The 22,436-nt window shown below is 35.5% G+C and overlaps 2 protein-coding genes across 2 annotated transcripts; one reads left to right on the top strand and one right to left on the bottom strand.

The window, feature by feature from the left end:
* Positions 1-314: 314 nt before the first annotated feature.
* Positions 315-2,478, bottom strand: LOC145774069 (calmodulin-like). The gene is made up of 2 exons (XM_082585217.1): positions 2,083-2,478; positions 315-1,113 (listed from the first exon to the last, which is right to left on the bottom strand). Exons 1-2 carry the CDS (start codon positions 2,423-2,425, stop codon positions 995-997), a joined length of 462 nt encoding a protein of 153 aa, XP_082441343.1. The 5' UTR covers positions 2,426-2,478; the 3' UTR covers positions 315-994.
* An 8,075-nt stretch (positions 2,479-10,553) lies between these two features.
* Positions 10,554-21,389, top strand: LOC145774832 (fibroblast growth factor 16-like). The gene is made up of 3 exons (XM_082586155.1): positions 10,554-11,195; positions 14,988-15,091; positions 20,739-21,389. Exons 1-3 carry the CDS (start codon positions 10,625-10,627, stop codon positions 20,937-20,939), a joined length of 876 nt encoding a protein of 291 aa, XP_082442281.1. The 5' UTR covers positions 10,554-10,624; the 3' UTR covers positions 20,940-21,389.
* Positions 21,390-22,436: the final 1,047 nt, after the last annotated feature.

Raw genomic sequence — 22,436 nt, 5'->3', positions numbered from 1 at the left:
CCTATCCAGGGAACGTGAAGACATTTTTTTTCTGAAATTTGACATCCGCAATCTAACTCTAAAACTTAGAAATGTCAGGAAATTTCGGGCTAATACTACGACTTCCAGTAAAAAAGTTATCATAATTTAAATAGCTTACGATAAAGTTACAATAATTGTAGGCTACCTAAGTCGTCGCACGAAGGTTAATGCCTAACCTGCAACAGAGACATACTTATTGTAGCCTAATATCGGATATAATTTGCAAAGTACCGTAGCCTATCAGATCTATAAACAATTTTTGGAGCGCACCAGATTTTCAACGACGTAAAAATTCTTAAATTTTTATTACAGTGTATTGCTAAAAATAAGCAAATTCTATGCCGTTGGTGACAAGTCAATAATATGTGATCGAACGAGCGAAGCGAGAAACTTTGTTTTGCAAAAACGGGAGAAAATTAGCTTACATGTTTTTCCTGCTTTTGTTTTGTTTGGGGGGGAGGGGGCACGTGACTAAGTGCTCTCCTCTGGGCCCGCTACTGGCTATACATGGCAGGTGCTGGAAATTTTAATGAAGTGGAGTGTTATGAAACATGCCAGACGTGAACGTCCAAGAAAAAGATCTGTAGCATATGAAAACAAACCAAATACGAAAAATTAAGACACAAGAAAACCGATTGAAAACGATGATGATAGTCTGTCAATTATGATGGCATAGTCTGTTGTGATTCATGTTTGATTTTTATTTTATTACTTTCTTATTTCTTTGCCTAGACATTGCAGACAATCGAAGGTTAAAGTAGCCTACATGCATCCAATAAGCTACCAAGACGCTCACGGACCTTCAAAGTGTCCGGAAGCCCCAGGTTGGGAATCTGTGCAGTAGCCTAGACGCTACTCAGGAACTTAAACTAGACATGGCACATTGCAACAAGTTCTAAAACAGTACTGGATTCTCAAAGAATTTCTCGAATTCTGCTTCTTATAACTTTCAAGTCAACAAACGAAATAAAACTTATTGAGGTTGTGTTGACATCATTCTCGTGACAAACTCTTCATAGTTTATTTGACCGTCTCCATCAACTTCCGCGTTTCTTATCAATTCTTCCACTTCTTCTTCCGTTAAAGCTTCACCTGGCAAAAATGATGTATATTAGTTGCCTTTTAAAGTAGGCCATGGCTACCTGGAGGTGCAGCCGTGATTTGCTGTTTGACAAACAACTTTATTCATATACAGATACTATCGAATAAAGAAACTTCAAGGTCAATAGCGGCGCTATTGGGTAATTCAACATTTAATAAAAAACCTAAAACCTTGCAATTCTAAGAGTCTGAATATTCTAAAACTCATAATCTTCTAACAGACTAGTAAAACTTAAATTTTATAATAAATTAAATTATATAAATTATAATCATACTAAATTAAATTATATAAATTAAATTTTATTGAAATACTATTGTGAGTGTTAGCCTGGTCAAATGTTTTAAGGTTCTAATGAGGATAATGGGGGCACAGGCTAAAAGCGGATGTGACAGATATTTCACTCTCATTGAATCAATGGATTGTTATTGGTCAGAAATCGCTTCACATCTGATGACATTTTTTTGGAGCGGCATTCACCAACGTTATCAGAAACTGACTTTATAGTTGGATTTTTTGTTATTTGATCACAGGCATATGATAGGCGACACTGGGCGAGTTAGCTCAAAATTGTCACTCTTGGGAAACGACTCCCACATGTGGATGCACAATCTACTACAAACGAAGATGGCGACTGATTATGAATAATTATAATAGATAGGCTACCGGTACGTATTTTGTTTACTTTTATCTTAAGCAATGTAGATCTATTATTAAATTTAGACCAACAATATTAGTGTCTTATAAAGTTAAAGGTTCAATCTAGCTATATGAACAAGGCTAAGCTATAAACAGTCAACCTACCGCGGGCGGTTTAATTTTCTCGATGATCATGAAACTTTCAGACATAGGCTGCATCGTAGGTCTATAGGCCTATTGGTAGTTTACTGCGGAGTCTGCGGTAAAATAGCTTAACAAGGGAAACAACTGCGGAAAACATTGTGCATGATTTTCTTGCTTACCTGTTTCAATTAAGATTTGCCGTAATTCTGCAGCTGCTATAAATCCGTTATTACTTTTGTCAAAGACCCTGAAAGCTGCTCTAATGTCATCTTCGGTGTCAATTGGTTCTTTCGCTTTCTTTCCCATGAGATTCAGGAAGTCCGCAATATCGATCCATCCCATCCCTTCGGCATCTCCTTCTTCTATCATTTTTGCAACATCTTCTTCTCTTGGAAAAAATCCAAGAGATCTTAAAACTGTCCCAAGGTCTTTATTTTGCAACGGTGTATCTTCATCTTTGCAAAGCGCTTTGTATGCGTTTTTGAATTCAGCAATTTGCTCTTCATTCAGCTGATCAGCCATACTGGGCAACTAAGTCCAACAAGTGAGTTCACTTTTTTAGTGTATAATGATTCGATTCTGTCACACAAACAAAGTAATTTAGAATAATAACCTACCGAGAGAGTGACGTTATGAATTCCAATTTGTTTTAGAGACAAATGTGACGTCACGTGGTTTAATAATAAAATGACAGTAGTTATTACTATCCACGCACGTTTTAAAAAACGGAAAAGAGCTGGCGATAACAGCCCCAAATACCGGAAAAGCTAGTGGTTTAGAATTTACAGGTCCCATAAATGTGATTAACAGATGACAAGTTATGTCAATTGACAAACTAAGTGTAAAACGTGGAAGTCTGGAAGGATAGACCCGAGATAATTATAACAATTTATAGTATCCGACCGTAAAATTCTCTAGTAGGCCTAAGGCATGAGATTCCAATATAACAAAATATGCAAAGTAAGCATTTAGATCGTCAGAAATACAAAGAGGCCAGTGGTGGGGGCTGCAAAGAACGAGAAGAGGGAAAGTATGTTTTCCTCTGTGTTTGTCCGACCCGGTTACTTTTTTCACTTAAGAATTGCGGATTGAAAATTAAAATATTAAAAGTTTCGTTTAGCAACACCGATATTGGGCAAACTGCTCTGCAGCCCGAGATTCTGGATTTCAAGCGCTCTGATTGGCTAAAAATTATCCTTGAAGCTCCACCTCTTTTGGAATTATACAGCAATTTTTGAATCAGTTGGGGCTGCATAGAAAACAGCCCCACCTAACCGAATAACTTTACTAACTTTTTAAAGTTAGTTTTTATTTCGCAGAGTAGCGATGAGCCATGAATGTAGAAGTGTTATTGGCTGTAGAGTTAGGGTATTCAACAGGTTATAGGAAGTGCTAGTCCAGCCTAGGGCATCTCAAAATCACTTGAACCTTGTACGCAACGGCTAGGCTAGTCAAGACTAAGCTCAATACTAGTAAAGTTTGTGTCCAAAGCAATAGCCTACTGTTGGTTTTTTCAAATTATAGCTTAGGAATACATCAACTTTTTAACAAAGTTTGAATGCATTTTTTCAAAATTTGGGGTAAAAACAAGCTCAGAACGCTCCAGATTTAATGTAATTTTTTAAATTTTATTTGGGGGGCCCCCAACCCCCCTCCACAAAGTCGTTCGCCTTCGGCGAGCTCAGCGACGGGCTTCGCCCCCCCCGGACTATTTATTGCAGCCCCACTGCTCACAAACACCACCAACCGCCACTGCAAAGAGCTATGTTTGCATAGAAAAAATGTATTCGCAAACATCTCCGCGATCCACACCACCTTTATTTCAGGCCACGGAAATTCTGCAACAGATGCTGTTTAAATGGAATATGCTGAAGTGAAAGCACTTTTGCTAAAATTGAGTTCTTGGTACTTTTCTAAACTTAACAGCTCAGTTTGCCTTTACTTGCGTCAACAAATGGCGCAGATGAATACTCTGGTCCTGTACTGAACCAATCTGTAAAATCTATCCACAGAATCATGAAAATGTTCTTGATTGGTCATCAGTTTGTTAGCTAAAAAAAACTTTATTATAAGTTTTCATAAAAACTGTTAGGTTGATCTCACATAACCTGTAAATCAGCTTCTTTTTATGTTCATTCAACGTCTTCAGAGGTTGAACCAATAAAAAGAGGAGCTGACTTGCTGGCTGGGGCAGTCACAACGCAAAGGAATAGAAAATAAACTTTCAGGTGATATCTGTCATTTTATAGCTTTCATTTGTTGTTGGATTTTCTAGCTATTTGCTCCCAGTTTTTGTTCCTATCAGGTTCTTTGTAGGCAGATGACATCTTTCAGGTCATTTTGTACGGCCGTGCCAAGCACGACAAGTTGAATATGTATTTTGTAAAAGTTTAAATGGCTCAGCCAATCAAACATTGTTATTTCCCAATACGAAGAACAACAAAAAATTTTCTCAATTCTTTACTCTAACTAAATTGCTATTTAAAATCTCACCAACTTTTCACCTTTTCAGTGACGGGGAAAAGTTTTCCTAACAATCAAACTCGCTGTAGTTCACCTGTTTGTTTCTTCACGGTATGTTAACTTGATAAAAGCTGACGCTTGAAAGCAATGCTTGCTACTTAGAAACCAGATCGCTCTTCAAACGGCTTTTCTGAGTACAAGCTTTGCTTATTGTTATGTTCAACATTGTTAAGTTTGGCAGCGCGCGCCAAACAATAGGCGAACCTTTCCACAAGCAATTTTCTTTATGTTAGCAACATAACATACTTTAACGTTAGTTTTTTGTCGCCATGTGTTGGATTGTTAAACGTAATTGTTAAAGGTAGTGTCAGATATTGCATTCGCGTCTAATGTTTAATTCATTATTTATGTTAACGTTTGCGTTTTATTGCTTCTACAATAGTCTGTTGGTAAGTTTTTTTCATTAGCTGCGATGATCAGATAAAAACAAGTTGAACTAAATTAAATTGCCATATTAGTGCGATGGCGTTTTCATACTGTGCAGTTTTGAACTTTTAAAGTTTTAATTTTTTTTTTTGGTCTGAACAACATTTTCATCTTCAAAAATGCTCCTAAATTTTTGTCAAAGAGCTTTAAAATGTTTTTTTGTAAGAATACCAGTATTAATCTGAATTACTGTCGGTAGTTTTTAAAAGAACATGAATAAAGACCACTCGGGGGGCAAGACCCCTCAATCTACACATCATGCTTTTTACTTTCGAAATTCTTGTTTATTTTATTTTCGTTTCGAGTTAACAACAGAACGAAATCGATTGATATCGAAACGAAACGAAAGTTTTCATTAAAATATTTTTGTTCCGGACAGTCTTAACCATGATTTCATTAAAGTTTGCAATTTTCCTCTAAAATTATTACTAATCTTCTTGACACTTCAACAAAAAAATTCCCCTAAATAGTAGCTTTTCTCACATCTAAAAGATTTCAAGCTACCTAAGCAGGCGTAGGTGAGTCTCAACCATACCTAACTCTAAGGCGCGGTGATAACCATTTTGTGCAGTGATAACCAAAATTAAGCAGTCCTACTGCAAAATGCGCTCTGATAAAATAAATGTTTTTTGTCGAATAATAAACAACGCATACAAAACACAAAGCAGATTTGTTTTATGTTGTCAGTTTCGGTTTTTTATTTTCAAAAACCAATTAGTGTAAAATAAATTTCGCTTGAAGTTGTCTGATCTATGATGTTATAATGTCCGTCTGGGCTTTTATCAGATCATTTACACAATGAACACGAGTGTTCGCAGTGACACATGAAAGCACTCGCATACAATCGCAGTGACTACTTGTACAACAACATGAATATGCCACCGCTCTCTGAACATAACGCAAGACTTGCTATTTTGAGGTGGATGGACGATAAAGATCGAAAAGTTTAAAAAAAGCAAAGAAGCAAAAGTGGTTTGCAAAAGTTTTTCATAATAATAACGTAAGTGCGATTTCAGACAAAACAAAACCAGTTTTTCAACGCAAATTTTGAGAAAGTTAATCTCCTCTTTCCTGCGTAAGATAATATACAATTTACATTCACATGACATTGGTTCCTTTCCGAAAAGTCCGGAAGCGTTGCCGATCTGGGGCGGTGAAGGATGGGTCTTCGCCTCAAAGGCTCAAGTAACTAAGAAAATCTTACAATAAAATCAGGTGATAAATTTAAAGCTGTAGATAACGTTTTTGGCCATCTTTAGCAGAATATTAAAACTCGATTTAAACTTAGCACACATTCCAAAAACCTGACAAAATTTTATAAAATACAATTAAAGGAATTCATCAATAGAAATAAAATGTTTGAGTCACACTGTAGGCTATATCTATTAAATATTCTGTAGACAAAACTAGTTACTCTCTTTACACCATAAAGCAATTCCAATTACTTCTGTGTATGTAATATGCATGATCAGAACTTTGGAAAATTTTTTTGCATTTCCCTATTCATTGGTGTAAGCTACTTGTAGCCTATATCGCATAGTGTAGCTGGTGCTTACTTTCCGTCCTGTAGGATACACGAAAAATACAATGAGGAAACATAAAATTCGATTTAAAGTTCTGTTTACATTAATAAGTGATTATTGAAAACATCAGAGGTTTTAAATTCTCCTGCATGAAACATGAGAAGTAATTTGTCCCTTTCTGCCATGTGTGCAAGCATAATGGAAACAGACGACCGCAAGATGGCGTTAGACCTCAATGTAAAAGAAGGCTTTCACTGTCCGAGCAAGAATCGATAGAAACACAGGTTCAAATCGTCACCCAGCTTATATTATAAAATGAAAAATACGACTTCCATCTCACAGGCGTAGCAACAAGCATATGACAACAAACCTATGACAACATTAGTGATAAAAACTTATGATAACGTAACTAAGTGAGGTGTGAAGTAGTGAATGGACTACTCTGCACAACATTCCTTTGAAGTAAATTTATGTATGTTTTTTTTTTTGTTGTATCCAGGCTTATAGACCTGGTGGTTGAAGATAAAGATTAAGATGACAGGAAGGCAAGGAAGCCAATCTTCGTGTCCACCTTCAAACATACACTCAAAGAAGTGTCCTGCTAAAGACACAGCGCATGCTCTTGAGCGGTGTCGAACCGGCGCCCTTTCGATTGCCGTTCTAGGGCTCTCACCACTCGGCTATGCAGCCGATGTAAATTCATGTTGTAAGCAATTCTAATTGATGGGATTTTTTATCACTAGGTTTCGTTGTTTCGATCTCTGTTGACTATCTCTAATGTGCTCCAGGCTAAAGGCAGACACAACGCGAAACTCTTCTTCCTTTTAGGTGTCGTTTTGGAATGCTATATGGTCACAAACGTCATTGCAAAAGACGCAAGAGCGTGCTCTCCATAGTAGGGACATTACGTTGCGAGACGCGCTCCGCTTTTCAGGCAACATTAGAAGGATCAATTTGAAAATTTTTAATGCCTTGCTACAAGCTTGCTTTCCACAACAAAATACTTAAATTACGTAAAAGCCAACTTCACTACTCTTATATAACCCATAAAAAGTACAATATTTTGTAAACCAGAAAAAAACGTAACCCTTCTAGTGTTGCGGATAAGCCAAACACGGATGCAGCTTTGCATCCCCATGATCTCGATAAGCGTCGAACCAACGTACTTTCGATCGACGTAAAAACGTTTTTTCTTTTCAGCTTCACAGTCAGCAAAAGCGAAGAGGATAGTAGAATTATCAAGGGTGAGCAGTGGGTCTAGGGGAGCATTTGATCACGGCATTTTGATACCTCTTCAAAATTGAGAATAATGCAATTTCTGCAAAATTAGGCGAAACGGCCGAACTTTAGTAATAGAGGTATAGGCTAAGGCCTCATAAGCTAAGGCTTAACTGAACTGAAAGAGAATTTTTGCTAATTGTTTTTCTTGTAATGTCTATTTGTAAATACACTGAAGTTTCCAGTTTTTTTTGTTTTTTTTTTTCTAGCTTGGATATTGCATTGGAGAGCATAATTTTAGTTAATCACCAAATGAATGAAACTTGATATCAAACCGTTTCTGTCATGCCTTGAAATCCTAAAGCTGCTTTGTTCATGAAAGCGCTATTTTCACTACATTTCAAACAAGAAACGTATTTAAAACTCACGGCACAACACTAGGCCTAAAGCTTATGTGAGAGTTTTTTGTGTTTGAATACGCGTGAATGGCGTACAATCGGAAAGAAAGCGATTGGAATGCATAGAAGTACTGTCTCGGCTGTTATTGTCTATTGATGGAATGGGGGAAAACAACAAGAGCTAATTCTTCAAAGCGATTTTTAAATTCCGTAAATACAAGGCTGGTTGAAGCTTGCAGATCAACTTATAGACTGAAACAAGTTTCGAATTCACTCTCTGGCAGTCCTGTTCATTCAGTTCATTTCCGATTTAGTGTAATTAGACCCATGAAAAATAAAAAAATTTACAAAGCAAAAAATATCAGAAACTGAATAGGTCATTTTTTTTCATAGATTTATTAGACAATACCTGTACTGCTCTATTATAGATGGTAAAGAGAATAGTCAGAAGTTGTGAAAAGAAAGAAAAAAGTATTGAAATAGTGAACTGTGACAGTAGGCTTATAGCAATGATTAATCAAACCTCTTTGTGTTTTCTGCGTATCAAAGTTTATGTTTGTGTCCTACAAGAAAATTGGTAACGTAGAAGAGTAGAAGAGAAAAAGTGTGACCTTCATAAAAACATGCTGAAAAAAAGTGAAATTACAGGAAAAAATAAGGAAACATTTTATGAATTTATTTAGTTTTGAAACGTCAGTCTCAGAAAATACTGAAAAAAAAATATATTTGCTTGAATTTTTAGCAATTTAAGTCAGAAAATGAATAAGCTAGGTGGTAAATTTCAAAAATTGTGTATCTTCTAGGCCTATTTAGTCGCTATAGTCTCGTCCGTTTTCGATTAGAATTTGTCGCTTTTACAATCGAGGTCTGCAGACGTTGGATAAATTCTGAAGGACGTTTTTTTTTGCTAGCTTTCAACCACGTTTTTTACGCAATTTGCATATTTTTTCTGGCTTAGAATATGTAAAATTAAGCAGTTATCATAAGTTCGCGTTTTGAAATAGAGATCTTAGCTGTTCAATTTTACTTTTTTTGGGCCAAACAAATATGGGAATAGTGTAAACAAAGATTTGGTTGAAACCTAATTAGCAAAACCCAAAGTTTCGAAACACCTTTGCTTACTTTCGTTAAGTGCCGCACGCAAACCTCAAGTTACAAAATCAATGGTTTCCGGTTAAAATCGGATAAGTTCCGCGTATAATTAAACTCAGAATCTATTGCGTTTTTGCAATTTTTAAGTTTAGTCTGTTGTAGAAAATGTATCCTTTACCTACCTAAGTGAACACGACGCAGAATAAAAACATTTATTAAAAGTTAATGGCAAAGAAGAATGTAAAATAGAATTTTTATAGGATTCCAACTGCCTTTCAGGCAGCCATTAAGGTTATTACATCTGAATTAAGTTAATTGATTGAACAATCTCGAAAATTACATTCATTAAGCTTTTGTAGCAAATGGTTTATACAAACCTATCTGTATTAAATAAATGGAAGCAGTAATTTCGAAGTTTAATAAAGGGATGATGAGCAACAATTCAGGAACGAAATTAAAAGACTAATCAACACAATTAATTGGTATTGAAAGTAAATGAAACTTGATCAAAAGGAATAAGCGAAAAAGCTTTAAAATTTACGACAGCGCAAATGACAAACTATATTTTTACAATGCTGGAAAACTTCAGTACATCGGATGATGAACAAGCGCAAACAAAGCAAAACTATTTCTCTGCCAAAACTACACAAACCAGCATATGCAAGATGGAAGCAGTAAAACAAGCATTAACCAATGCATTGGTTATTTAACTGTCGTAAAATGCTAGCTAAGTTTTGCAATAAAAAGCTTTCATCGGTTAAAAGCCTGTAACCACAAACAAGGTGTAAATGATTAAAATGCAGGTAAGCCTCTGCGGCGGCATGTGTTGACAACGGAGGTTGAAAGATATCATCAGGAGGTTTTTGTAATCTTTTTTTGGCTTCATTTTTTCCCCTTTTTTCCAGCACTCTGACTCTTCAGTCATTATTATGTAGAGCTAGTTGTGCACTAGTCAAGCTCACAAATGATGCGATGACATAGTTAAGGGAGATATGTTTTTGAGGAGGAAGACCTAAATGAGGTACTTTTGTAATCAATAAAGTTCAAACAATTAATGTCAAAAAATACTTGTTGTTGTGAACGCTCATGAGCGACGAACAGAAAACTAGAAATGGTAAGGTTCGTACACTTAATTAAACGATTGGTGAAATAAAAAATGTGAAACCAAGTGTTTTACAAACAGGAAAGTTTCTTTTTGTCAAACACTGTGTGTAGATACATGACAAGACTGCTTACAGACAGCTGGCAGAAAACGTCTCGTATTTTCAATTTTCAAACAATCCAGTCTTGTGATGCTTAGCAAGTCATTTTCATGGTATCACAAATTCATGATCTTTCCGGAGGTCGTATTGCCATTGGTCACAATGCCGTCTGGTTGTTAGGTTTAAGTTGTCTATGGTTAAAAAAATCAACTCTCTACCAAAATTGTAAGAAATAAGTGTACTTTTTTGCTTTGCAGTAAAACAAAGACTAACTTAAGCGTGAAATATTTACGATCAAAGTTTACATAATTTATGCATGCTTAGCAAAACATATAAAAGATGTTGTCTGTTTTTTGTGGGAAACCTTATTTGTTGAACGTTCTCAAAGTGTTCTGCATCTCCCTGTTAATTCTTCTTTTGCTTCAAACAAATGAAGCAGATGCGGGAAAGACGAAAACCAACGCTGGAAGAAAACGTATTTTTAACTCAAACCATCAAGATGTTTCACGGAGAAAGTACAGAGAACATCCAAATAAGAGGTTTTCACAGAAGACAAAGTCTTCACCAAAACCGCAAACTATTTACTCTCTTGGGAGAGACTACGCATCCAAAGTTGAACTGTCGAAGCGTCGTACGCGACTTCATCAGACCCGTCATCGTCACAGAAACAAGAACCCTCGGACAGAAGTTATTAAAAAAGCTTTATTGACTCTTCCAGGACTTTCACAGCTTCTGAAACCAATCCAAAATCATCGTGGTAATTTAGATGAATTAATTTCTTCTGCAGACAGCAATTATTTGCAAGGAACTGTGCGCAAAGTTAGATTGTACTGCCGAGTAGGGATTGGCTTCCATTTGGAAATTAAAGCCAAGGGAAAAGTCTTCGCAAATCACAGGCAAACATCTGACGGTGAGTAGCAATTTGCGTTGAATTTCCAAGTAAAGATAATTTTAGAAGAAAAAAGAAACGTTCCTTTAGCACGAATTAACCAGATCAGTGGTAAGCAGTAATGGAAGAAAATGAAAAAAAAAACTCAATTAATAAGTGAGAAAACAATTTCAAAATGCAGTCAATAAGCAAGCCTCCTATCAAAGGTCTTGAAAACCGATTTTATTTCAACCAAACAGAATCTCCTCAACGAAACTAAATTGGAAACGAAATTAAACGAAACAAAGCCGAAACATTGCGTTGGAATGAAATTAAATTTCGGTTTGGAATATTGTTAGTAAATATTCTTCTTTCATACACTTTTAAAAATTATTTTAGTATACAATTCGTATCGGGCTTGGAAGCAACAAAAACTAAAGCTCATTGGAGCAGATAAAGAAAAATAAAACATAGTAACTTTAGCCGGTTTAACATACTTTATTTCACACAAAATATAACATAATTAAAATAAAATAAAAGATAAAGAAAAGATAAAGAAAAGTTTAATTGAAATGTTAGCAAACAAGATCATAAAAATGATTCACAATACTAGGGATGACTGAATGGCATTTTATGTTGACGAAACAAAATGCTCAACCAAGAAAATAAACTCGAAATAAAACCAAACAAAGTAAAGCTAAAGCCTTCCGAATGAAATAATTTGTTGTTTGAAATGGTCTTGTTTCCAGCATTTATAAATTTTATTTTATTGCGTGTTTCATAACGTATTTGTAAACATCGGTGGCAGTATGCAAGAAAAAATATCTTAGTTTATGTGCAGCTGTGCCAGAAAAAACTTTGGCATACTACTCAAGATGAATCTGTGTAAGACTAACCTACATAACAAATCAGCCGTTTTTCTATTGATGCAGCGTCTGCAGACGTTGAAACAATGGAAAAAATGACTGATTTGCTGTCTGGAGAGTTGTTACTCCTTGCTGAGCTTAATTTGGGATAAAGTGAGCTCTTTTCAAATTGCCATCAAACTGTTTGTTACGACAGTCTTGACATGGGCAGGACAATTCATGGAATCCTTATCGGTTGTTGACAATTGTTGCGAAGTGAAAGGTCTGTGTTACAGAACTAGACGTTTCATAGTTGTTAAAATATTAGTTTTTTTTTTATCTGACACTTACCACATTTGTGGCTTGCCATTCAACCGTGGCCGTGACACTTGAAGCCTATTCAAAATCCGACAAACGTGCCTCCCATGAGTCGTTTCAACAATTGGCGATATTAAATCCATTATACCTTGACCTAGATACTAGTTGCTTTTTTATGCGTTAAAACATTGACACAAAAATACAACACGAAAAACGACAAAATGAGTCTCCAAGAAGCAGCCATCCCGAGAAAAATTACAACAAAAATAAATTTTGCCAAAAAAAAAACACATTGCTGATGAAATTTTTTGTCGTATCTAAGCTTGCGCCTGGTGGTTAGAAAATTAAATTTACTAAACCGGAAAGCAAGGAAGTAAATTTTTATGTCTACTCATAAGCGTGTCATTTATGTGTATTGCTGAAGAGCCGCATGCTCGTCATAGGTGTCAAATCGATGTCTTTCGATCGCCTCGCAGACGCTTCATCATTTGGTCTTGCATCCGATATCATTTTGGAACATTTACAATCGACTTGTGGTTTTATGAATTAGTAAATTACCAAAAATTAACGAAACAATGCAAAACGAAAATACCTCCAAATACAATTTTGCCCCAGACAGCAAATCAAAATTTGTGTTTACATTAATTCAACGTCTGCAGACGTTGAATCATCGTAAAAATGACGGATTTTGTTGTCTGGGCAGGAATATTAAAGTCGACGGACTCTGTTTTCCATCTTAAACCTCCTGAGTATTGTTGAGGTGAAATTAAGAGCTGTGTTAAAAAGCAACACCTGCGCCGCATCTGTATCAAAATCGTGACGTCGCTCGTTGGGTCTTTGTAGAATGAGCAAGGTACTCAAACCATTAAGCACTTTCAAATAACTTCAGGATCAAGCGGATTTTTTGAGGTGGTCAAATAAAGGTTTTGATTTATTTGATTTATTGATTGATTGATTTATTGATCTGAGAGTAGGCGTGTATCCAGGGGGTTCAGGGATCCTCGAATTATCTATTTTGAGTGGAAAAATCTTCATTTTGTGTAAAAAGTCTTTTTCAAGCTTCCTAAAGCAACTTGCGAAGACGATCTCTGTTTTCGAGGTAAACTGAAATTAGCAAAGCTTGTTACTGTTTACACAAATATGTTCTATTCGGTCATCAATGCTTTCGTTTTTTCTTTACGCTATAGCCTACCTTGCAAGGTTTTTGACTTACATCCAATACATCAAGCATGAAGTGTACTATATTTTATGCTAATTATATCTTTTCCTGCTATTTTTAGAATTTTGAATTTTCTTTTTCACGCGCTTCTTAAACCAAAAAGCGACCTTGTGATTATCCATTTAAGCAGTTGCAACAAAAGTGTGGCTTTCCTACAGCGGAATCAGTAAATGTCTTATTGATTTAACGTCTCAAAGTGTTGAAACAATGTCAACAGTGTAGTGTAAAAGCAGTAAACCACATTAAGTTCCCGGCTACGGATCTGCAGTGTTCGTACAACAGAAACATAAACACATTAAAATCAAAACAGCGAACAAAACTTTTTCAATTCCTAACACAGGTGACAGTTGATATCAGATTTGGAAAAGTGTAAAGCGGAAAGCTACACGTTTTGAAAACAAGCAAGAAATTTAACACCGAAGCTGCGAAGACAGCTTCGCCAATATAGCATGAGTTATGATAAATGTTAAAACTTAATGAAAAAATACATCTCGACACCCACTGCTATTCTTTGCCTACATGAAGTTACACCACTTAGTTTTTAGTCGTTTTGTACAAAACAAAAAGACACTTGACATTACACGAGGCTGTTAATTTTCCGTTTTGTAAACTTCAAATTGCAAGAACAACAACAAACGACAACACCTGCACAACAAAATTGTATTTCACTGCTTTTTTAAAATCAAAACTTTGCGTTGTGAATTTAAAATTAAGAATTTAAAAAACTGTATACGAGAAAAATAATTGGAAAACCTGTTCAATCTAACCAAAAAAATTAAGATCTTAAAATGTAGAGAGTGAAAGCAGCAAAACTTTTGAAAGCTTAACATGCAACAGAACTGAAGATGAAAACAGTCTAGTTTTCAAAGCGTTTGTAAAACATGAGTTTAGTGGTACCTATATTTTGGGTTCTTTATTTTTTCATTAAATTAAAACATCTAATTGTGAATCTGTGTCCTACTGTACTTGTAATATATATATATACACAGTATGACTTGCATAAACAATTATGCCATGAAATTCATCTAACAGTGACTAAAAACGGTGAAGAGAAATTTAAGAAATGTTCATGTTGCTATCAATAATGCAAACGTCTACGGTTTTAAAGTTAGGAGAAGTTACTTTCTTGTCTGCAATGTCATTGCAAAAAATATATTTTTAATGTGGTTTGTTTTTAATGTCAAAATCTATAACCATGGAATAAACAAAATAACAAATTGTTTAAGAATTTTTAAAGATGATTACTTTTACAGAAGCTGGTTTGTTTTCTACAGAAAAAGTCACGTAGAAATAATTTCCCTAATCGTGAATTGCCCTAACACTGAAACAATTGCCCTGATACTGTTTTATAAAATGAAAGAAAAAAATTTTAATCTCATGAAAATCAAAAATGTGTAATCAGCTGTATTAGAAATGAATTTCTAAAAATTTGATGTCATTTTTTTAATCCAGGGGTAATGGAGATATTCAGCATCAGCAGAAGCGTAGTAGGAATCCGAAGCAACAGAAGAAAGCGATATCTTTGCATGAATAAGTCGGGACGTGTTTTCACTCGGGTAAGTTCACCTTGTTAGCATCAAACCAGATATGACATTCCACATTCTAGCTTGGATTTACTACCCTCAACAATATGGTGCTGATAATTCCTAACAATTTAACAATCACGCATAGTTTTACTTTGTTGAGAAGGAGCGATCTTACTGGCGTCAGCACTACCTGACTACTCAGTACTCACTATAGAACAGCGAGCATTGTGTTTCGCTAACCATACTGGTGTAGCCTCTACATTAGCCATCAAGACTTTTTCCCAAAAACATGTGTTTCTCGGCAGTCGAGTGTAATAAGAACTCAGCGATAGACACGTGTTTCGCCCATGAGGCTGGGCTCATCAGTAGCGCATCACTAGTTCTTGCCACATAGTTCTTTGTTTTACTTTGTCAGAGTTGGATTTTGTAAGCAATGTAGTTTGATGTATTTCGTAGCCTATATAAGCTTTGTTTAAATTTTTCATACTTTTGGTCAAAATATTTCACTTTCCAAAAGAGTGTATAGAATAATTGGGTTGGATTGATTGTCTTCAAATTAATTTCTTAACTAATGCCTATTTCTTTTCAAAATATAGATATTTGACATGTTCACTTTCAAAGCAATGAATAGGTGGGTACAGTTTCAGTACCAATACCTTGTATTTGCATCTGCGTAACTACGATATTCGGCAGCACGCACATTTTATATTTGTTAAGTCAATAGACTGCAGCATGCCAATATTGCGTTTAGCCAAGTTATAGTTAGTTTATTGCAAATAAACAAAGAACTTTAAAGTTAAACGACAGCGCCATTTCACATAGTCATAAATCTACCATCATTAAACGTTAAAGCAACGTTTTTTGCAATTACTTTGTGCAGTTAACCAGAGCAAGCGATACAAACTGCAAATACGCTTCAAAACGAGTGAAAATAATAAGTTGATAGCTTACTTTAGTGTACCTTGTGTACAACCGTATTGAAAAAAGGGAATGAAGCAACACTTTCCACGCCGATGCGGTTAGCTATTCTAATTGTATGGTTACCACAAAGTCGACTGCATAGCTGAGTAGTGAGACCCTGGAACGGCAATCGAAAGGCCGCCGGTTCGACACCGCTCGAGCATGCGGCTGTGTCTGTGGCAGGACACTTAAAGGCATGCCTGACGGTGGACACAAAGATTGGCTTCCTTGCCTTTCCGTCCACTTAATCTAAATCTTCAACCACTGGGTGTAAGCCTGGATACGACAAAGTGTCATTGTCGTATCTATGTTTCGACTGTTTTCCGCTGAAAACTTTATTCTGTTTGATGTTAAATGTAGCTTTTTGCTACGGCACTCCTCAATAAAGTGCAAAGGAAACTGAAACACGAGTTACATAATAAGAAGCAACTTAGGGGCACTTAAACAACCTTGTTAAGAAAACAGGCACCTTTTCACTAAGAAACGAACTAAGCAAATTATACCAATCAATGAAATCCAAATTATTAGTTTAAAGTTTAATATTATGATTGCTTATAGTTATGGAGCACAGCCTCTAGCCGGGCGTAGCTTACTAAGAAAACCAGGATTTATCCTTTGTGGGGAATTAAAAAGTTCTTTATCGTCTTTTTGAATATATCGTGGTTGCAATTTCATGTTCATTTATATCCGTATGAACTTTAATTTTGATGAAGTCGTGTAATGACTCTGGCTTTCGTAAGAAAAAGTAATTCTTTCAGCTAAGCAGTTTTGCGCTTGTGCTTGTACGTAAAACAGTAACAAAGCTTACAGTACACTAAAGAGGCTAAAATATGAGGAACATGTTTGTACAAGGCTTTACAATACTCTTTGAGGTTTTCTTTTGAACATTCAGATCAAATTAACTTTCTATAACAATAGAATTTGTGTTGAATTTCCACCTCAGCAATAGCAGCTGCACATTTCGGAAATTGAACACTCCATGTATGTAGAATGTACGTATAAATATGAACAATCAGATTGGAAAGCGTTTCAGAAGTGATCAAAAAGAGCTTTATTTTGATTTATTCTTTGGAAACCATGCTTCACCTAATTTTTTTATCATTTGAAAAAATCGTAGGATAATATCAAATATAGAAGGGTAATTGTATTTTGTTATTTAACTGCTGATTCAAGATGGAATTTTCTTTCACTTTAGCGTGCGTAGTTTTAAATAATACAGTAGTAAGAAATTTATCAAAAGGAATGGCCTTGTTGGCCCCTAGTTATTGCCTGGTTTGTAGGATTCAAAACCATAGTTTTTCGTGAACTAAATGTAATTTGGGAGTTGATTTTCTTGAGTTGCAACAACATCTAGAAATTGATTGAAGAAAAAGCATGTCAGAAAAATAAGAATTCAACTTTGCTTGAAAAGACCAAGACAGATTTGATTTGAGAAACAACCAACAAATGAGCGTGTGTGGCATCACTTATGACGCAATAATCCCAGTTTCAATAATTCCAGAAACTTCTTATTTTTGTCATTTTTCTGAAAGTTTTTTGGAAACACATGAAAAGTGTACTGTTTAATGAGCACTCTTACTACACTTTTACAAGTAGCAGCACCGTTCAATCATTTTGGATCTTTTGTATTGCTACAATTAGCTAAGAGCATGACGAATGCTAAATCAACAACATATTGTGAGGAGTTTATCAATAACAGGACACATAGCATGAAGTAGAAGTTGGTCAAATCACAATTTTGTTATATTGAATAATTTGTCAAAAAAAGACAATAGCAATTCTAACTTTGATGTGAAGGTTTGTAGGTCGTTCATTAGTCACTTATTTTAAATCGAGCCAACAATAGATACTTAACATTTCCGTCTTTTAATTTACTTTTCTATAGTCAGACGACTGAAATTCGCTTATGTAAAGGCGCCTGTGTGCGGTAAAAAGTGTACCTTGGCTTTTACTGGATATCGGAATAAAAATTTGTTCCTTATTTTTTTGCTTTTTAATGTTGTAGCTACTTATTTGTCTTCATTGACACAAACGTAGACTGTCGTGAAATACATTCATCAATAAATTATTTTTATTTTTAAATGAACAAAAAAAGATGAAATATATCATCGAGTTATACGAATTCCAAATGACATCATTATTATGAGAATGTGGTGTTCTTATGCGTGAGCGCATAAATAGTTTGTGTCATTACAACCGGTTTGTTGTGACAGCACAGTGGCAAAAAAACATGTATGAAAACATTTTATTCTATAGCTTGATCACAACCTTTTGAAAATGGTCGCTTTGAAGTGAAAAAATTTCTTCTTGTATAAGATTTGGAAATCAAAGAAGCTGCCAAGGATTTGGGCTATTAGGCTTTTTGTGCGTCAGAGTCTCTGTGTTGTAGACATGCGAACCAAAAAGAACATTTGAAAATCATTCGTTGTAATAACAAAAGAATACAAGACATCTGCTCAATAACTCAACTGTACATTAAAAGATTTATTACCGACTAAAACAACATTTCGTAAACCAAGCAAATCAAAAAGCCGGGGCATTTATATCAGTTTTACTCAGTTGGCAAATCTGGCTGTTTTATAAACTGAATTTAGCGAAAAATTATGAGAAAAGCTTTACCGTTTTTCTTTAGTGTGACCTACAGACCTACCAAGTACCAAAAGACTTTGCTCTTTAGGCTAAAACTTGTATTGCACATTCCTCGTAAACTTTTTTGTAGTCATGGACCCCTTTTTATTACTTATAAAGGTATTAATGTTCCGATTTAGGTTACATTTTAGTACTTTTTCTTAAAAGTGATTACTTATGTACTCTTCTATGTATCTTCTATGTATTTTTTTTTATGTATCTTCTATGTATTCCTTCTATGTATCTTCTATGTATTCCTTCTATGTATCTTCTATGTATTCCTTTTATGTATCCTTCTTTTATTTTACCCAAGGCGGAAAATCATTGGTGTAGATTAACATGTGATAAACGTCAGGCAAAAATGTGACAAATTTAGAGCTAACAATGTTGACGTGATCCTTGAAATATATTATTATTATTATTGTAACTGTCTCCGCCGCCTGTGTAGCCAAATCGTTTGGCATCCGCTGGCTTCGATCAGTCTTTTAACAAGGTTGATAGGATCTCCATTCTGTTTTGTCCTTTGCGATGTTTTGCAATCGACGGGACGTGGTGTGCTGAGCAGGGATCAGGCTGAGCTTGAAATATATGTGATTTAAAACTATGATTAAAATTTAAAAAAGTGTTTGGAAACACTGATCACACCAGTCGTATTAATTTACAAGAACAAGTTTTCCGTACGCCAAAAAGTGGCATCGGCGCCAGCTTGCAACTTGTACAAAACGAAATGTCTCCCAAAGTGTTCACACCTGTCGGGAGTTTCGTCAGCTTTGGCCAGACTTCTGTTGTAAGCAGATAGCCTGAGTGGAGGCACGGAGATCTTTTTGTTATGTTGCCTTTCATAAGTGAAAGAAATTAAGCTTAATGATCACATTTCTTCTATTCTGTTTCTTCGATTTTGTAAGCTCTTCTCTTGCTTCAAGTGCCCAGGCGCAATTCAAAAGATGAAATAACATCAAAAGCGAATTTAGAGATTCTCAAATAGGGGGTTACGAATCGGCGATGAGTTGTTTGCTTGTTTCGAAGTTTTAGGGGAGTCGCAAACTTATTCAACTTCCCACTATGATGTGAACACCTGCTCAAACACAATTTAGCAAATTAAAAGAGTTTCCAGTTTAAATTCTACGAACACATTGGTGCAATAGTGCCAAGGGGCAGTGGATGTAGTCAGCTTATCACATGTTTCTGCGTTGGATCATTTTAAGTTTGTAAATATTGTTAACGAAAGAGAAACACAACATAGTTTACTCAAAACGTGTCAAATGTCTCTATGTAGGTGTAAGAAGTGTGGGGTAGTGTTTCCACACAAATAGAAAACGTAAAATTGACCAAACATGACGTCAACATAGCTTGCGTTTGATGCCTTAGTTTCAATTACAATTTTAAGACAAACGAATGAATTAAACATTCCTTAAAATTATAGCTAAATGATTTCTCACCTTCTCAATTAAGCTTACCATAAAAATTGGAGAATCTCGTAAACAATCACATCTTAAAAACGCTTTCAAATAAGTAAAGTCATTAAAACCACGATCGAACAAAAATGGAAGACGTCATACTCGAGTTTCACCCTTGTTTGCATATCCATGTGCCGTGTCATATCAGTGATGCATATCCATGTGCCTTGAGCAAAAACCGAAAAAAATCGAACGTCTCAGACTAGGAGTCGAACCTCCGTCAAGGTTGTACTACGGTGTCCCGTATGCCATTCTTAACCATTCGGCCACATCTCAAGCCAATGAGGCTGTTGCTAACTGCAGTTAAAGTCCACAATTCTCATCAAAGTTGGAAGTTCGATTCCCGCTCAAGACACATAGATATGCACCACTGATGATCTCAAACAAGGGTGAAGCTCGAGTATGACGTCTTCCATTTTCGTTCGAACGGGACTTTACAAATCTTCTCATAGCCTTAATTTTTAAGTAAGTGATGATGATTGTCGATGAGAAAATTTCCAAGAAATTACCTTTACTGCTTATTGGAAATACCAAACTTTCTTTTTTGTTAATTGAAGTTTATCTAAATTATATAAGAACTGTTTAATAACAATGGAATACTTTAGTATTAAAGGACGCTTTTTATGTTTCAGAGGTCGTTTCGGTCCGACTGTGCTTTTAGAGAAAACTTGGAAAGGAATAACTTCAACACATATGCCTCTGAACAATTCAGTAATCACAATACGAGGACAGGATATTTTCTTGCTATTACAAGAAAAGGGAACATACCGAAACGTATGAAGAAAGTCTCCTGGAAACAGAAAAAAGCTCATTGGCTCCCAAGAACTGTATGACAACCGCAAAAAAACAGGATAACATCCGAATAAAAGTGATGTCTAAAAGATCACGGTGCACTAGAGAGAGTCCATGCTGTTCAGCTGCAGTTGATGAGGGATTGGCTATAATAATCATGAAAGTTGGTGGCCTGAGGTGCATAGAAATCGAGAACTGCCATGACTGCAACAAGTTATCAACAAATTACCTTAAAATACAAAAAATGCTTTTTACCCACAAGTCCAAAATCTCTGAGCAATGGACACCCTATTTATTTGTACTAACAGTTTGTATTTTTTAGTTAAAGAAGAAAAATTAATTAAAAAGAGCACATTTCTCTCCTGTTTTATGCAAATGTCATATTTTTGAGTCAAATATAACCAAACTGAAACATGTAATGTTTATAATGTCCCTGGGGGTTGAAGGACATTTTGGATTTTGTTTCACCTCTACAGCTCGGTTACTACCGGTGGTGCTTTTTATTGCAAAACTAGTTCAAGTTGAATTCTTTTTTTACGTCATGCTCCGCTGCATCGTATTGCCTACCTCGGTACGTACGTACGTAGGGTTACAAAGTTCACTGTTTATAAATTGATTTGGTTTTCGGTGACGTTCAATCAACAGAAAATGAATAGTTATTTTAACATCAATTTTGGACAGTTTTCAAAAAATATCAGGGGTTTTATCCACTTTTAGAATTCGGGGGGGGGGGGGGGTTAGACAGTGGGATAAAATCGTCTTAGTTATTCCAAACCACTCCAATAAGTGTGGGGGGGGGGCGGTGATCACCCGTTGGATACAGCCCATGCAAAATATATTTTCCACGCTTTTAAACCTTGCAACCTTTGAAATAAATCCAAATATTCACGTGTTACGAGGCGAAGCTTATCTCGTATCCATTGCTTTATATGATTGCATCTATTACCCTTTTTTGAGTCGAGATATGTAGTAAGCCTGCGCTGATTGTTTTGTTAGTCTACAAATAATTGTGCAACACTTTTTCTAACAATGAAAGTCATGTTATTAACACTAGGCTATGGCAACTTGAGGTGATCAAAGCATTGATGTCCATTTGGTTTGGCCTACTATCACAGTATCATACGTACAATAAAACTGAATTTTTCCTTGATCTATCGCGATAAGTGAAAATAGAAACAGTGCAAATAAGGGTGTAGAAAAGAGAACCCAGAACCCCCCTCAAAATTTGCTTAACCTCGCATAACTATCAAGGTTTTAAAACCAATCATTTTTGCACACGCATGCCAACTCAATTCCAAGAGTTTACCCCTTTGAAAGAAATTAGTTTATAAGTGGTTTGTGATACGTCACAGCATTGATAGTAATAATATTTCTTTTTACATGGAACTGTTGCAGATATGTGTAAGATCAACAGATATCGTATGTTGAAATCACGTTAAGAGAATCATTTATTGCTTGATTAAACTTCTCTTGACCAACACCCTTTAAATAATGTGAAATTTTAAAACTATTTACCAACGTCTTGATACTTGTATTAC

The sequence above is a fragment of the Aplidium turbinatum genome, chromosome 7, assembly GCF_918807975.1.
Source record: "Aplidium turbinatum chromosome 7, kaAplTurb1.1, whole genome shotgun sequence".
NCBI classification, from domain to species: domain Eukaryota; kingdom Metazoa; phylum Chordata; class Ascidiacea; order Aplousobranchia; family Polyclinidae; genus Aplidium; species Aplidium turbinatum.
This window is presented reverse-complemented; position numbering and strand designations above follow the sequence as displayed.

Bases quoted from the DNA above. Each gene is read 5' to 3' on its own strand.
- LOC145774069 (XM_082585217.1), bottom strand. From the start codon at position 2,425: ATGGCTGATCAGCTGAATGAAGAGCAAATTGCTGAATTCAAAAACGCA. The intron at 1,114-2,082 runs GTAAGCAAGAAA...CATTTTTGCCAG, and splicing joins GCAAATCTTAATTGAAACAG to GTGAAGCTTTAACGGAAGAA.
- LOC145774832 (XM_082586155.1), top strand. From the start codon at position 10,625: ATGTTGTCTGTTTTTTGTGGGAAACCTTATTTGTTGAACGTTCTCAAA. The intron at 11,196-14,987 runs GTGAGTAGCAAT...TTTTTAATCCAG, and splicing joins TCACAGGCAAACATCTGACG to GGGTAATGGAGATATTCAGC. The intron at 15,092-20,738 runs GTAAGTTCACCT...TTTATGTTTCAG, and splicing joins CGGGACGTGTTTTCACTCGG to AGGTCGTTTCGGTCCGACTG.